The sequence below is a fragment of the Strongylocentrotus purpuratus genome, unplaced genomic scaffold (assembly GCF_000002235.5).
Source record: "Strongylocentrotus purpuratus isolate Spur 01 unplaced genomic scaffold, Spur_5.0 spur5_contig_838, whole genome shotgun sequence".
Classification (NCBI taxonomy): Eukaryota; Metazoa; Echinodermata; class Echinoidea; order Camarodonta; family Strongylocentrotidae; genus Strongylocentrotus; species Strongylocentrotus purpuratus.
The window spans coordinates 1-16,684 of NW_022145544.1; the positions used below are offsets into that span (position 1 = coordinate 1).

The 16,684-nt window shown below is 36.3% G+C and overlaps 2 protein-coding genes across 2 annotated transcripts; one reads left to right on the forward strand and one right to left on the reverse strand.

Annotated features, from left to right (window-relative positions):
* Positions 1-771: 771 nt before the first annotated feature.
* On the reverse strand, positions 772-6,063 carry LOC115924468 (protein mono-ADP-ribosyltransferase PARP3-like). The gene is made up of 3 exons (XM_030986600.1): positions 5,818-6,063; positions 2,204-2,459; positions 772-966 (listed from the first exon to the last, which is right to left on the reverse strand). The coding sequence occupies exons 2-3, from the start codon at positions 2,378-2,380 to the stop codon at positions 778-780; spliced, it is 366 nt and encodes a 121-aa protein (XP_030842460.1). The 5' UTR covers positions 2,381-2,459; positions 5,818-6,063; the 3' UTR covers positions 772-777.
* A 6,622-nt stretch (positions 6,064-12,685) lies between these two features.
* LOC757007 (allatostatin-A receptor-like) lies at positions 12,686-13,426 on the forward strand. The gene has a single exon (XM_001197211.3). It carries the CDS (start codon positions 12,686-12,688, stop codon positions 13,424-13,426), a length of 741 nt encoding a protein of 246 aa, XP_001197211.2.
* The last annotated feature ends 3,258 nt before the right edge of the window (positions 13,427-16,684 follow it).

Sequence of the window (16,684 nt, forward strand, 5' to 3'; positions counted from 1 at the left end):
TTTTTTTCACAAGAGTTCTCTTTAGACATTTTCAATTTCAATTTCAATTCATTCATGTTTCCAACAAAACATAACAAATCAATTATAAGCATTTACAACAAATCTAGAAATACATGTTGGAAACAGAGGGGTCCACTAAAGGAGGAGTGGGTTTTCATTTCTCATACTCAAATTCTGACAATCATAACTGTTATCTTGGTATAAATTAGCGAGAAATCGTGGTTAACATATATGTATTTGGCATCTGTGATACTGCTGACCAAGGGTGGTAGGGTGATTGATAGGGCATATGGTTCATGCAAAGGATTGTTGTAAGGACTATGGTGCAATAGCTTATCCATCTTACACTGCATGATTGCCATAATTCTTATGGTTTTATTATTTCTTACACTCTTTTGGAACTTCCTAGTTTTACTAGTTTGTGATGAAAACAAAATGTACATGTTAAATGTTTTGAATCTCTGACTTAAAGGGATTGGGTAACTTTGTCTCAGATTCTGAAACAAAATCCTGGATTTAGCTCATGCTGCAATGATAATTATAAACCTTTAGGTCTTTTACACGACTTTTACAAGCCGATCACCTGTCTGATTATCAAGATATTTATGATTGGAAATCAAAATGTAAAAAATGTTTTCCTAACGTTTTTATAACACTACAGTCTTTTGGGGAAAATGAGTATGGTAAAACCGGTCACTCAAAGATTTATTACTTTTTTGAGGCACTTCGTTATCATTTTGAAATGCAATTTTTTTAGGGCTTCAATATTACACCATATCATAGACACTGAATAACACGTAGGGCCACACATCTCAGATTTAACATTGATAAATGATTACTTACCACTCTTCCCCATCGTGTAAACACAGCATACTCCGAGTAAGATTCCAAGAGTTGTATCAGGTAGAACTTGTTGTTGTTGTGGCCTATATTTGTTTGGTTCAGCATACAGTCATAGTCGTCCACCTGTTCATGTAAAAAAAAAAACTACTGTTAAGAAGGAACCTTCATGTAGAAAATACAAGCACATGGACCCAAATCATATCATATTGCATAATGAAAACTTAAACCTAATTTAGTCTTGATGCCTATGTTTAATCTCTTAATTACTGAATCCATGTACAGGCATAGCTTTACAATTGTTCCATTAATTTTTTTATTTTTTTTAACATTACAAAAACATTGACACTGTTTTAGCAAGAACTCCTTGGTTTTAGTAAAAAATCACAGGAAATCCATATTCATGGACTTCTTGATCAAAAGTGAGATAATTCAGGCATCTCACTGTTCAAATATGGATATGGGTGGGCTTTGGGCACCCCACTGTTCAAATATGATGATATTTGTGCACCTCGCTGGGGGGGGGGGGGAGGGGCTGCATCCCCCTAGCCCCTCCCCTACTTCAAGGCTTATGAATCCATCATTCTGCTGGGCTTCATACAGGAGCCATCTAGTCCTCGTATGCAATGGGATAAACTGGAAGTCATCCGAGCTTGAACAGAAACTCTGGTTGAATGTCTTAAAGGTATAAACCAGTTTTGGAAACGCCCCCCTCCCCCCTCTCACACAAAAAGGAAATGGAAGCTCTTATTTCCAATCATGGTAAAGAATATGTTTCAACTAATATGTGGTGATACATGCCTATTAATTGATAAATTTGGTAAATTATCATATCGATCCGGTCTGGATAGTTATCGCGTAGTATATACATCTTTCTGTGTATAGTGCTTGTAACTTTACCAAAACTGGGCAAAATTTCTTATCATTTTGATGATTCCAGAACATTGCAGTACACACCAATACTTATATGCTAGATGATCAACCTTTTCTGATCGATTCCAACGTTTCTTTCACAATGCAATAGCATGACCAGAACTGGTCTATACCTTAAGAACAGTGTACAGACCATTCTCTTATATATCCTGTCTACTTGATTGATCCACCGAATCACTTCCTTATCTATTAAAACAAATCATCACAACTAATGCTTATGTATCTGCATTGTCTTGTGAATGTCATCAAGGAAGAGAGCACTTGGGAAATTATCATCACTATTTTTTTTCTTCTCTACTTTATGCTTGAATTTTGTCCAGATAGTAGGAAGATGATCTTCACAGGCAGAAGCATGAATGAACACATATGTACCAGAAATTCTCTCTTTATTTTCCCCCTTTAAAATGTAGTACGTGTATGAACAACTTACCACTGTACCAGGCCAGCTGCACAGGCTATCCTTAGTATGAGTAACTTTCTTTCCTTTGTCTGCTGTCTTCAGTTTCTCAACAGCAGCCTTCAGACCTCCATCATCTGGTTCTTTCTTCACCGCTTTAGCCCCCTTCCCGCCAGCCTTAGTGCTCGCTGCTCGCTTCTTTGGAGGCATGGTCAATGATACAGTTGTGTTACTTGAGAAGTCAGAAGAGTTATAAATTTGCCTTTACTTTAGAGGGATCCACAGTCCACTGCAAGAAAATTACAAAGACAATGCTATTAAAAGTGCTTCATGATCATTCATTTGAAAACAAATTGGACTAACATGTCAAACGAAAGTGTTCGAGTTATTCTTCTTCTTCTACTTTACGTGCCATGTCCTGAGATATTGGCGACCATGGAATGCCACAACTTTCTGTCCCATATTCTATAAAGTAATTCATTCTCCCTGAGATCGATTCCAGTTTCAGAAATCCCACTCCTTAAGCTACTCATCCACAGAATCCTCCTTCTACCCATACTCCTCCTCCCTTCTATTCTTCCAGACAATGCAAGATTTTCCAAACCATTCTTTCAAATAACATGACCCAAGAAGCTCAGCTGTCAACCTCTTAATCTTATATCATTCAGAAGCTTTTGTCTTGTTCCTGCCATGGCAAATACCTCATTATTAGAAACTCTTTCTGTCCATGAATTCTAAGCATCCTTCTCAGGAACCAAACTTCACAACTTTCCAGTTGCTTTCTTAGGTAGGTCCAAGCTTCACATCCATACATCAGAACTGGATACACATAGCAATTGAGTACGCGAAGTTTCGTCTTCATCTTCAGCTTCTTAATCTTTAAGATGTTTTCTAACTTGGAGAAAGTTGATTTTGCAAGTGCAATCCTTCTCTTGATTTCTTGCTTGCCTCTTGCATCGTCTGTAATTGTAGTCCCGAGGTAATTAACAGAGGTGGCTTGTTTAATTTGATTGTTGTTGATCTTAAGAGAGCATGGTATTCATCCCTTTTTTGAAATTACCATGCATTCTGTTTTCTTGTAATTTAGTGATAATCCTCTCGTCACTATAAATTTCTCTGACGACAACATCCAAAAGTCGCTGCAAGTCCTTCTCTGATTCTGCGATTTATACCGCATGTTTGTTTGTAATAATAATAATAATAATATACATAACATTTATTAGGCGCTTAATACTGATGTTTCTAAGCGCACAGTGTTCTGATTAAGAGAAGACTATAACCCGTAGAATTAAATTAGAAGAAAAAGCAAAAATACAAAAGTAACATAGATAAGGTAAGAAAAACAGTGGCAATCAACTAAATAAAGACAAATATGGTGCGCACCTCCATTGACCGACGCACAACTGCAATTTACAATTTGAAAAGATAGGTTTTGAGTAGAGATTTGAATTGAGATACAGAGGGGGCGCAGTGAATAAAGGCGGGCAGTTTGTTCCAGAGAGCGGGGGCAATAACTGAAAAGGCGCGGTCACCATACCGGGTGTTAGTGCGGGGTCCAGGTGTTAACAGTAATGTGGAAGATGAACGAAGTGTTCGTGACGACGTACGGGAACGTAAGGATATGAGATCGGAAAGGTAAGAGGGGGCTAAGCCATTGATAGCTTTGTAGCACAGGAGAAGAATTTTGAAGGATATGCGGTGGTGAATTTTAAGCCAATGTAGTGAGTTCAATATTGGAGTTATGTGCTCTGATTTACGCGAGAGAGTCACAAGCCGAGCAGCGCTATTCTGTACCCTTTGAAGTGGGACTAGATGTGACTGAGGGAGGCCAGAAAGAGAAGAATTACAGTAATCGATATGGGTCGAGACAAAAGCATGGACTAATTTTGAAGTTGTGGGTCGGTCAAGTAGCCTCCTGATTCTACTGATCTTATATATACCAAAGGAAGCAGACTTACAAATATTACTAATGTGTTGTTTGAAAGTAAGATTGCTGTCAATATTTAAACCAAGGTCACGCACAGAAGCACAACAACTGAGAGAGCCATCACTCATAACAAGATCAGGAAAGGGGTCTGAGTTCCGAAATTTAGAAGTAATATGAATCATTTCAGATTTTGAATCATTAAGGCAGAGACAGTTTTGAAAAGACCAGGTTTTGATTTCATTGAGGCAACTGGTGAGTTTGTTCGCGGCTACTGTCCTGCTGTTTGGGTGAAGAGTTACATAAATCTGGGTGTCGTCTGCATACATAGTGTGTTGAATATTCTGATAAAGGTTAATAACATTTGAGAGAGGGCTGGTGTAAAGAACAAACAGGAGGGGGCCGACCACGGAACCCTGAGGAACGCCGCAGATGAGGGGAAATGATTCCGAGTTGGTGTCATTGATGATCACCTTCTGAGTTCGGTGCATGAGATAGGAGCGAATCCATTGAAGTACGGTGCCGGTGATGGAGAAGTCGTTCTCTAAGCGATGGAGTAACAGGTCGTGGTTGATAGTGTCAAATGCGGCAGTGTAATCAAGCAAGATGAGGACAGCTTCATTACCCTTATCTACAGCTAGAAGTAGGTCATTTAGGACCTTGACAGTTGCAGTCTCAGTAGAATGATGATTCCGATAGGCAGATTGGTGGATTGGAAACAAACCGAGATTGTCAATGTGGGCTTTCAGCTGTAGTGACACAATACGTTCCAAAACCTTCCCAAGGAATGGCAGTTTTGCGATGGGCCTGTAGTTCTTAAGTCCATTCGTGTCGAGACTCGGCTTCTTTAGGAGGGGAAGAAGCAGAGAAGTTTTAAAAGACTCTGGAACTATTCCGGATGATAACGAGAGATTGAACAGTTTGGTTATGTGAGGAAGGAGTTCATCGAGGACTTCCTTTAGAAGCCAGGTAGGAATCGGATCTAGCTTACAGTGTTTAGAAGGAAGTGAAGTGATGAGCTTCCTGACTTGTGAGAGGGATACAAGGCAGAAATCAGAGAGTTCATGACGAGGGCCTGGAGCAAAAGATCTTGAAGCTGGTGCTGGTACTACATTAGGGAAAGAGGATACAACTTTGGCGACTTTTTCCCTGAAGAATGTAGCAAATCTGTTGGCGAGTTCACTATCAGAAGAATGATCTGGAAGAGGTGAAGATTGAGTGGGCGTTGAGAGTGTCTTCACAAGACGAAACAGTTCTTTAGTGTCAGCATTCTTGATGAGATCTTTGAGATACGCAGACTTCGCATTGAAGATGCACTCATAATATGACTCGCATTCACGGCGATACAAGCTCTCTATCAACAAAAAGTTTCCTCCTATACCTCCTGTTCATGTTATTACATGTGTGGAATTTCTCGTTCACCTCAATTACGCGCAGAGTGCATGCTATCTGTCGCTCCGCCCCTACCCAAAACACACACATGTGCAATTTTAGTAAATATTGAAGATGATCGGCATATACAATAGCCATATCTACAAGTTGTAGGCCTAGTGCAACACATACAATTGTATTACAATTCAAATGTCAAGTTTTCAACAGCAACAACAAAATAGTATTGGTGACCGTTTCGATTTTGAGTCTAGTTCTATAGATCTCATGTATTTGTACCTGTACTAGTCGTAGGAGTAGTGATATGAACCTGATTGAACAGGCAGATACTCACATGTAAAGTAGTTGAGGATTAGCAGCTAAAATTACTTCCAATTCCAGGGCTGCAACCGCAATAATATTACAATGATTTGAACAACAGCAGGCACTGTGTACAGCTCACGTACAGCAGTCAATGGTAGTCAGCTCGAAGCCCGAAGTGAACATTGGACCTGGCAGTTTGTCTCCGCTCAATAAATAGCGTAGCGACGTGTTCGATCGTAACTCGTGGAGCGAGCAAGCCAGGACTTGGCCGATGCGACAATGACGAAAAAGGGCAATGAGGAAACATGCACACACATGTAGACCGAAACTGTGACGTCATGGTAAACAAAATGTAAGTGATAGTCTGCTTTTCCAGACCAAGCTAGGTTACTATCACAACAAATATGTAAAGTTGGACACATGACTTCCAATATTGTTGAAAGTGGAAGAGATAACTCCAAACATGTTACAATAAGGAATCATAAAACTATATTTTAAAATAATTTGGAGCATGATTTTGATTCATTTTAACACTAATCTGTCTGAAATCTACTCTATTTGTGATGGGCGTGGCAGGAGGACAAACCTCTTTGCTCTCTCTCTTTCTCTCTCTCTCTCTCCTCTCTCTCTCTCTCTCTCCTCTCTCTCTCTCTCTCTCTCTCTCTGTCTGCCTGTCTATCTATCCCTCTCTTCCTACCTTGCTCACTCTATCAGGTATGCTTATTTGAATTAGTATTATCATTATCATAATCATCGTTTTATTATTATTATTATTATGATTATTATTATTATTATTATTATTATTATTATTATTATTATTATTATTATTATATTATTATTATTATTATTATTATTATTATTATTCTAGGCCTATATAGTTATCAATATCATTTATTGTTAAATTATTATTATTATGAATTTGGCGTCACCTGCATGTGCCTGGGAGGGGAAAATAGATTAAATCTTGTGACTGTTGTTATTGTCGTTATTGATATTACTATTTAATTATTATCATTATCATTATCATTATCATTATCATAATGATTGTTATCATTATCATAATGATTGTATCATTATCATAATGATTGTTATCATTATCATTATTATTAATGACATCATTATAGTTCTCAATATCAATTAATTTTTATTTTTTATTAGATATTTGGCGTCACCTGTGCGTGGGAGGGAAAAAGTGGATTGAATCATTGTGACCATCCATCCTATCCTCTCGGTATAACTTACTTGGGGTGTGGACAACCATGCACATCGGGTTTTCCTCTACTCTCTCTCCTCTAAAAGGGGCCCTCATTTAACGACCTATCCGAGGGACATAGTCAGCGTTTTCTACTGTAACAACCTATAGCCTGTGATTATATAATTTCTTTCTATAACCGAATATTATTTACTCACTGACAACATGTGAAGCTGTATGTAGGCCTAAGTAAGGTTTTGTATAATTATGTCTTATTAGAAGGGTTTAACTTTTTCGATTTAATTTCGAACTAACAATTTATTTCTTTTTCGTAAACACTTGTGCCTTGATTTGTTTGTCTGATAATTTCATTAGATTGTTCCATAAATAATGTGCTTTTTCGATGCAATCAAATGCCCAAATGGTCGGAAAGAGAACCATCAAAAGTACTGTATTGTCACTGATAAGGCTAACTGGTAAATAAAAAACATAATAGTAATTATTATAGCAAGATGAACATGAATCAGACTATAAAAAGCGACAGCGCCAGCATGAGGCAAAGACGTTGTAGTGTTTGATAAATCAATCGCAAATGTCTTGATAGTGCATTATGATGATGTGTGTCATTGTCATACCCTGATGTTCTCTTGACCAGACCGAGCAAGAAAATTTTACATTTTTCAGTTTTCAGTTTTGTATTTCAGGTGCACTTTCGATCACACATGCCAATCAAAGTCTATTTACTCCTTCTCCGTCTATTATTGGGATAAGCAGCGTTAAAGCATCCTTACGAACTTTGTCCAAATTACGGGGGAAAAAATCTCTTAAATAATATATAATTTCTAAGGTTTATACATCTTCTTAGTTTACAAAATCTTCTTTTTTAATTACTTCAAGTGTAAAAAGTGTGCTTCTTCACTACATAAAACTTTTCCTTCTTAATTTTGGGGGGGAATTGGTACAATCAGGCGCGTACGCAGGATTTTTGGGGGGGTTTTAACATTTATAAATCGGTCCGAAATTTCGCAACGACTCAAGCCGCTGATAAGCTGGTAAGAGGACACATTTTTTTGGTCCCAAAAAAATCGCAACGACTCAGGAGCTGAATAAGTGTTAACACTTTTGGTCTCGAATTTGGAAATTTGACATTTTGCTCCGTTGAATCACCTTTTTTAGGTCGGCCATGGGAATTAATAATTTAAAAAAAAAAAAAAAAAAAAAAAAAAGGGGGGTTTAAGTTTACATTTCCAAAGGGTAAAAGCGTACGGCCTGCGTACAATATTGACCTGGCCTGGAAAGAATGGAGGGAATGTGTCCCAATGTTGTCTTCCCTCATTTTATAAAGAAGTTTCATCGAATAAGCCTCTAGTAAAGGGCTGGTACGGGTATGAGAAGAGTTCCCATCCTCTTGGAGGAAAAGCATGATCAAACGAATATTACTAGATTTGTCAATAGACAACTTCCTATAAAAATGAAAATGTAAATTCCTAGAGAATGGACTTTAATGATAATAAAAATGATAATGGTAATAATAATGATGATGATGATGATATAATAATAATAATAATAATAATAATAATATAATAATAATAAATAATAATAATAATAATAATAAATAATAATAATATAATATAATAATAATATAATAATAATAATAATAATAATAATAATAATAATAATAATAACAATAATAATAATAATAATAATAATAGTAATAATAATAACAAATAATGATAATATAATATTGATAATGCATGATAATAATGATAATTATGATAATGATAATAATAATAATTTAAAAAAAAATAAAAAAAACATTCATGTAGAGCGCATTACACAGTTAAGTTAGGTTAAGTTAAGAGAAAACAGGTAACCGAGTTTTTTTATCTGTTTCAGTTATGGAATATTATATTTTGTATTAAGGAAATCCCGTCAAGTGATTGGTCAACATAGCATCACGTGACCAAACATAACATTGCTATGATGTTACCGATAAGAACAATGTATTCTACATTGACGTCATCCATGGCATAGTTCACTATACAATGGATTTTATTTTGTTGCCATGTTTTTTTCTCTTCTCTCATAAAGAAAATTTTACATAATTTATAACATTTTATATAAAATTACAAATGATCTTCATAATAGGTGTAGGCCTAAATAAATTTGTAAGTGAACTTTGACATTTCTATACTAGGTTACAAATACATTTTAATATAAAATATATTTGTAAATGAAGTTACAAATTTATAGACGAAAAATATTCACATCAACAATTTTATGGTTTCACATTTTAAACAAATCGCACATAAATTTACAGAATTTCCTCGACCAGCTTGCATATAAATTTCAAATTATCACTCTTCTTTTTCGCAATAATTTTTTTAAATTTCCTTCAGAAAGAAAAAAGAGTTATGACAAAAAGAAAGAAAAAGATATATGATAAAAGATGTTTTTTTTCTAAAGAGAAAGAGAACACCTACTGCCCCGCCCCCGCAACACTAAAACACACGATAACAAGTACAGCAGAATTAAAAAACAAAAAATGAACACACACACAAGACGAACAATCAAAAGAAATGAAAATAAAAACAAAGGAGAAAGGAAAAGCAAGGGTAGAGAAGAGATGACGTCATTATATGCGATCGATCAAGATGAACGTGCTATCAGTATTGATTCCTCGATGACAGAAATTATTATCATCATTATTATTATTATTATTATTATTTTCATGAAGGTTGGTTTGAAAAATATATAACAAATATAATCATGCAATATTTCAAGCCACTGGTGAAATTATGGATTCCTCGGTGACAGAAATGGCACTATTTTCTTCGGGGCTACGCCCCTGAAAAAACTAGTGCTATTCCTGCCACCTCAATCCATAATTTCAACTAGCGTCTCTAAGTTCATGGTATATTTGTTTTCGAATCCATCGTATTAATGTTTCTAAGAAAATAGGGGAGGCTATTCATTAAAAGCTGGGGCAGCATGGCAAATGAACGTTCACCATAAGGATCGCCGTTTTTGACAGAATATGACTGTATACAGTCTTACAATTTAGTCTTTATACAGTTTATGAATACATACGTATGCAGTCTTTAAATTTAGTATGAAGCTAGACCCAAAAAGACAAAACATTAGGCCCTACAAAAAGTTCGACTTAATGAAATTACGGTACATCAAACAAGTGGAATTATTACGCAAAAAAGTGTTAAGTGGTAAACCAAAAATGTTGCCTTACCTTTCTTTCCTGTTTTATTTTCCCCCGTTCTTAATTTTTTTATTTCGTTTTTTCTTCCTTTATTATTTTTATTATTTTTTGCTCAGCCCCCCGTTGGGGGGAGGGGGGGGGTGAACAATCCTTTTTTCTTCAACATCACCCCCTTCCCCCGTTGAGCAAAAAAAAAAAAACATTTTTACTTTTTTGTTCTTTTTTGCCAGGGGGGGGGGGCATAGAAACATGGGTAAAACACAGAAAAGGGTGTCTTTAAAATTCTAACACACCCCCTTTTGCTACGCCAATGGTGGTGGTCGTCTGAAGATTCATTTGAGAGCGAGCAAAAATCTTGAGATCTTTACAACATATTTGAGGTCGCATTGCAACCGACCAACTATTATTAGTGAAAATAACCAATCTTGTTCGGGTTTTAAGGCACCATCTCATCAAGCGACAGTGAGAAATATAGGTAAAACGGGGAATTTATTTGGAAAGAAAGGGGTCACTTAATGAAAGAAACAAGAGGGAACTTATCACATTTGAAAAAGCGCACTTATCAGATGTGACCAGAGGCATTCCTCACGTTTGAAAAGGGACATATTTTATTAGATTTGAAAAAAGGAATTTATCGGAAGGGGAAAGGATACTCATTAGAAAGGATAAGGGGCAGTTGACAGTAAAAGGGGGCACTTATCAAATGTGAATAAGGCCATTTATCAGGGGTTCAAAGGGGGCATTTCTTGGAAGTATAGGAAGAGTCGTTTTCAGGAGTACAAACTAATACTTTTGGGGAACTTTTTCAATATAGAGGGCATTGTGACCCTTTGTGCCCCCCCCCCCCCTCACCCAGGAGCGCCGCCTCTGGTCACATAACTCTAAAGCACTTACCTGTCGCGTATAAACTATACAAAATAGTTGTAGACCTATATCATGAATATAATTTATGTTGTTCAAGTCCATTACATCCATCTTTATACTTCTCAAAATCCATTAGTCTTCGGCGCATGATATTTACTTTCTTTATAATTATGGCAGGGCGAAATGCATGCAATTTTTATAAAGGCTTCCATTAACCACTTAATTGTAGCTAACCTTCAACAGTTGACCACCTTTTACCAAAGTGAATATCTTAAACAGTACATTATTTTGAAATGGTTAAAAAGAGTCACTTGGCTATCGTGAAAGTACATTTCCTGTCCACTCAAAAGTGGAAGTTGGAAATTTAATGAAAGATATATAATAATTTCAAGGATGAACACGATTGAACGATTACTTTGACAAAGTTTGAAGCCTGAAGTTTGTTTTTAAATCAAGTTTCATCATCGTCTTGACAATTAGACATTTTAAAGAAGTAGTTATGTTGGAGATAAGTGCAATTTCTTTTAATTTTGTCGCAAACACTGTCGTTGCACAAATCAGTAGAGTGACTATAATAGCATATAGAATATCTACATTAAGGAGAAAAAAATTAAGAGTGATGAAATACACGTATAGCACTAAATGCCACCGAACCCTATAAAACGGGGATGCTTGGATGTGATAACAGTAGAGAGACCAACCGCTTCAGTTGCCGATATTTACGAAAGCACGATCAGGTAAGCTCAAAGTTGCATTTTTTTTGTTGGATTGTCACTCATTTTTTTAATGCAGGAAATCTTGAAGTGTTTTTTAAATTTTCATCCACATTGAATTTTTAAAGAATATTTTGCCTCTCCAGAGCCAGAAGTATATAAACTCTGTGTTAGATAATATGAGTTAACGCCCTTGTGGCTCCTAACAGACGATTATTTCGTTTAGTTTAATACCACCATCACTATGCCTGTTAAATTTGTTGTTTTGGTTTGCTTGGGAAAAAAAGATGACTTTTTTTTGTCTTCGTATTCTTTTAAAAATTTCATCCCTCATCAGGTAGACGTACATTGTATTTTGCCGTTTGAAGATGGATTCCAAGTTCTATTCCATGCTTGTCCTTCTGATGTCGGTCATCATGGGTCTCTTGCAACAAACCAATCAACTATTGATCTCCAAAGAACTTCTGGTCCTCCAGAGTCAAATTCTTTCTCAACGGTTATGGCGTACGAATCAACCAGCCGCAAATCTGAGTCTAGCACCATCATACGATTGTCAGATGCTACTAGCAACGATGATGGTCCTACCGAATTTCCATTAAATATCACTGAAATCGAAGACCGTTCCGAAGAAACGCTACCAAAGGCTACATTTGGGTGGTCTTGGCGGGCAATGGAGTGGCCTTGGTGGATAGATTTGCAGTTGGTCTCTGCGATTCTAGGGATAGTGGGGAACCTACTGGTTATACTTGTGGTGTTCCGGAAGAATTCCTCAAGTCGCTCTACTGACATTTTGGTAGGAAATCTAGCAGTTGCAGATTTCCTATTATCCATTGCAATGATTCCCCTCCCAAGAGCTCAAACAATGCCATTAAGTGCAGCTGGACGCTTGTATTGTATATTCATTTATTCACAGACTATGAAATGGATGCTCATCACGGTGTCCTCGTATCAACTCGTCATCATATGTTTTGACCGCTTCTTTGCAGTTGTCTATCCTCTGACTTTCAATCGCATGGTCACTAAACGGCGGGTGTACATCTGTACATCTCTGGTGTGGTTGACGTTCATGACCGCGGGAAGCAGGGACATATTTATCTTTAAAGTTGATGACATCACTGGACGTTGCGTTCGTCAAAGGTTTTCCCCTGAAGGCGACATGGCCTTTGCCGCTTACTTCGTCTGTCTGCGCATAGGTGTACCCACTTTCTTGATCCTTTTGACTCAACTGTTGATCGCCAAGAAACTTCATCAAGAGGCCCAACATTTCTCCAAGATCTTAACCGAAGGATCCGTCACCGCCAAGCCATCAAACCACCTTACAGCCCGCACTCGCGTTCTCAAGATGATGCTCATTGTCATAATAGTGTTTATCATTTGCTGGGCTCCATCTCAGATTGCCTTCTTCTGTGCAAACATGGGTTTCATTGCAAGGAGCTACCTCGGGAGTCCACTACAACGTTCTCTCATAACAATGGCGTTCTTCAATTCATGCTTGAATCCTTTCATCTATACAGCCAGGAATCCACAGTTTCGTACCGCACTCAAAGGCATCTTCATCTGCTCTCGAGCAAGCCATGATCCTGTCTTTGAGCACAAATTAGTAGAGACGTCCTCTAGTGCACCTGTTACCGCACCTGTTAGTTTATCTTCTGTTTAGTGCAGATGGCAGTGCCAATCCCATTACCATCACTTTTGCAATATGATAACATTTTCCTTCTTTCAGTTTTACAATCATAAGCGTTTTAATAGTCATAATAATCACCTACGGAACCATTTTTTCAGGGGAGGGGTGGCATTGTTCATTTCCTCGCTTAGCCTCAAATATTTGGTGTGAGGGGAAGAAATGGATGCCAATTGAGAAAAGTTTTGAATTTCAGGGTGTTAATGATGTGCAAATGCACAAATCATTTTGGCGCCATCCTACTTACAAGAAAGTTTAATTAAAGTGAGTGACATTCATCAGCATAATACGAGACAGGCAGTTGAAGGTTTACTTTCTGTGCCAAAGTATAAAAAATGCTTTAAACATATAGCCCCCCCCCCCTCGCTTCTTCGATTATAGCATGGAATTAGTTGGACAGATCCCGGACAGATCATTGAGAATGGCAAGCTCTGTGAACACCGTTAAATACATGTTCAAACAATCTTGCATTATCGATTTCCAATAAGATAAAATGACAAGAGGAATTTTGTTTAGTGTCTGTTTTCTTAGCACTGAATGTAGGACGATATAATGCTTTTCAAACTTAAAGAATGATTTCATATAATTTATTATCAGTTATAAATACATTTGTATTTTTAATGTTATTTAAGAGTGTACATTCAATTGCTATACTAGATTACATGCATTATTGTTCACATTATCCAGTAATTTACTATCCTGTAATATTCGTTGTTGTTGTAAATATGTATATAACAATTGAACTCTCAAAGTATATGTTGCCTTTTTTTCAAGGTCTAATACTTACCCAAATATGCTAATAGTTACTTTTCATCGGATTTAAAAACTAATTGCCGTCTATGCTATAATGTTAAATTAAAATATTATATACCGAAGCTACGGTGACATTAAAAAAGAAATCTATTTTTAGAATTTTTTCTTCGTTTTCCAAAAGAGCATCAAAAATAATGTCCGAGTGTCGAAAACCAATTGAATATGTTGAGTATTGGCTGTATGACCTAGGGAACTCAGTGTTATACAGCGCGACCCCAAAAAACGAAAGCGAGAATTATCGATCTTTTTATCATAACTTAATCACAATTATAATTAATAAATGACACATATTTGTAAAGCTTAGATCCTCCTCTTTCATTTGATGCAACTCATATAATGAATATTTCACGCATGAGTGATTAAAAGCAATTTGAATGAAGGAAACCAAAAAGTCATTTGGCGGGCGGTATTTGAATTTCGAAGAAAAATTCACATTTCTAGAATATTCAGTTTCTGCCCTTTCATATGTCACCTCAATCAGGAAAAAATGAGCTAGGAATAACAATAACAATAACAAATAAGCAGAATTGACAAAAGACTTAACTCCGTTTCATTGACAATCATCCATGCATGAAGTCTTTCGTCTATGTCTGATCGTCAACGAAACGGAGTTAAGTCTTTTGTCAATTCCGTTTGTTGCTACGGCAGGCAGCCAGTGAAAACGAATTCGTTTAATCAAATTATGTCGTCAACAGGTGACGGAAGTGTTTCAATTGTTTTATACTTTGGTGAGTCAACTCTGTGTGGTCACAAGCTATCACACAGGGTGTGTGTTTGCGTGTGTGCGTGTGCGCGTGCGTGTGTGTTTGTAATATATAAGTGAATAACATTTACAATTGACATATTATGTTTAGGTACTTATACGTTTACTTTGTTGCTAAGTTATATTATACTGCAAATAAGTTTGTGCATGTTTATGTAAAAGCATCAATATTGAATACGTTTATTTTATTCAATTGTATGTCATGGTTTGTATTACACATTTGGAGAAATAAAACAAAATTGTTAAAAAAAAAAAAAAAAGTGTGTGTGTGTGTGTGTGTGTGTGTGTGAATGTGAACATGTGAACAGTGTGAAAGCATCATATATCGGATACACAGTAAGACTACGCTGTTGGATCACGGTGTAATTTCCTATGCGGACATAGTGTGGAACAATGATAAGAAAAGATGTGTTAGCACAGTGTTTCACCTATTCAACACGAACGTGTTTAAAATATATTCTGTAATCACAAAATGGTGCGTCCACACCGTGATTCGTTGTGTGACAGGAGTATTCCATACAATGTCACACTCTGAGTATAAAAGTGTGAACACGGTGTCTTCAAATATGGCCATATTCCAAATCTACTCTGGCCACACTGTGGTTTGTCCACACTGTGATTCGTAGTGTAGAAAGAATATGTTATAATATATCACAAAGTGAGCACACAAGGTTTACAAAGTATAATACACTATACACATAATTGCTTTTATATTGTATACACAGACAACAGTATGAAAATGTTCCATACTTATGCGATTATTTTGGTTACAGTGTGGTGCGCCCTCTGTGAGTCAAACCGTTCGGACTTTGCATCCATTAAATTTGTTTCACATCTTTCATGATTAGTGTATTAGACCTATACATTCATGTCAAGCACACCTCTTTTAATGTGCTATGCTAAAAATATATCAGCGTTGTAAAATGTAGAACATTACATCATTATTTTTCTTTTTCCTTCTAAATAACTTTTGTGTGTGTGTGTCTATATTTCATCTAATGAGAATATGTCGTTGTTGGTTTTATTGAAAAATTTATATGTAGGCTACCGGCGCCATGAAGGCGAGAACTGATAGAGATATGGAAAGGAAAAGAGAGGAAGAGAGTCAATTTAAAAAAAAAAAGATAAGGGGGCATGCACAACGAAGAAGACAATACTTTCAGAAGTCAGCCTTATTTTTGTAAACGCCCACATTATTTATTCATCACGTGTTGTTTCCATGGGCAACACATTCAAACAAGGAGACGCATTGTATAATATTTTGTTTCCTTAGAGCACTAAAAATACACTTTTCATTATCAAAATCACGACCAATGGATGAAATTATTGTCTGCATTTCTCACTTAGTATGAAAACAGCGCTAGATAGTGCACTGTTCCGCAATCTAGAACAGATACTCGTCGAAACTTGAGGGCATTATCACATGACAATTGTCTATTTTTTTTCTCTTTCTATATGTTTTCATAAACAAGTAATGTTTCAATTTATTGTATTTAGAGGTATATACAAAAGGTTGCTTAACAGGTTGTAGCCCCCTGACAATTTGAAAATCCAACATTCGGGTATTGAGGAAGTCTCTTCGTATAAATTTTTATATATATTATATATATATATATATATATTATATATATATATATATATATTGTGTATAGTGCCGA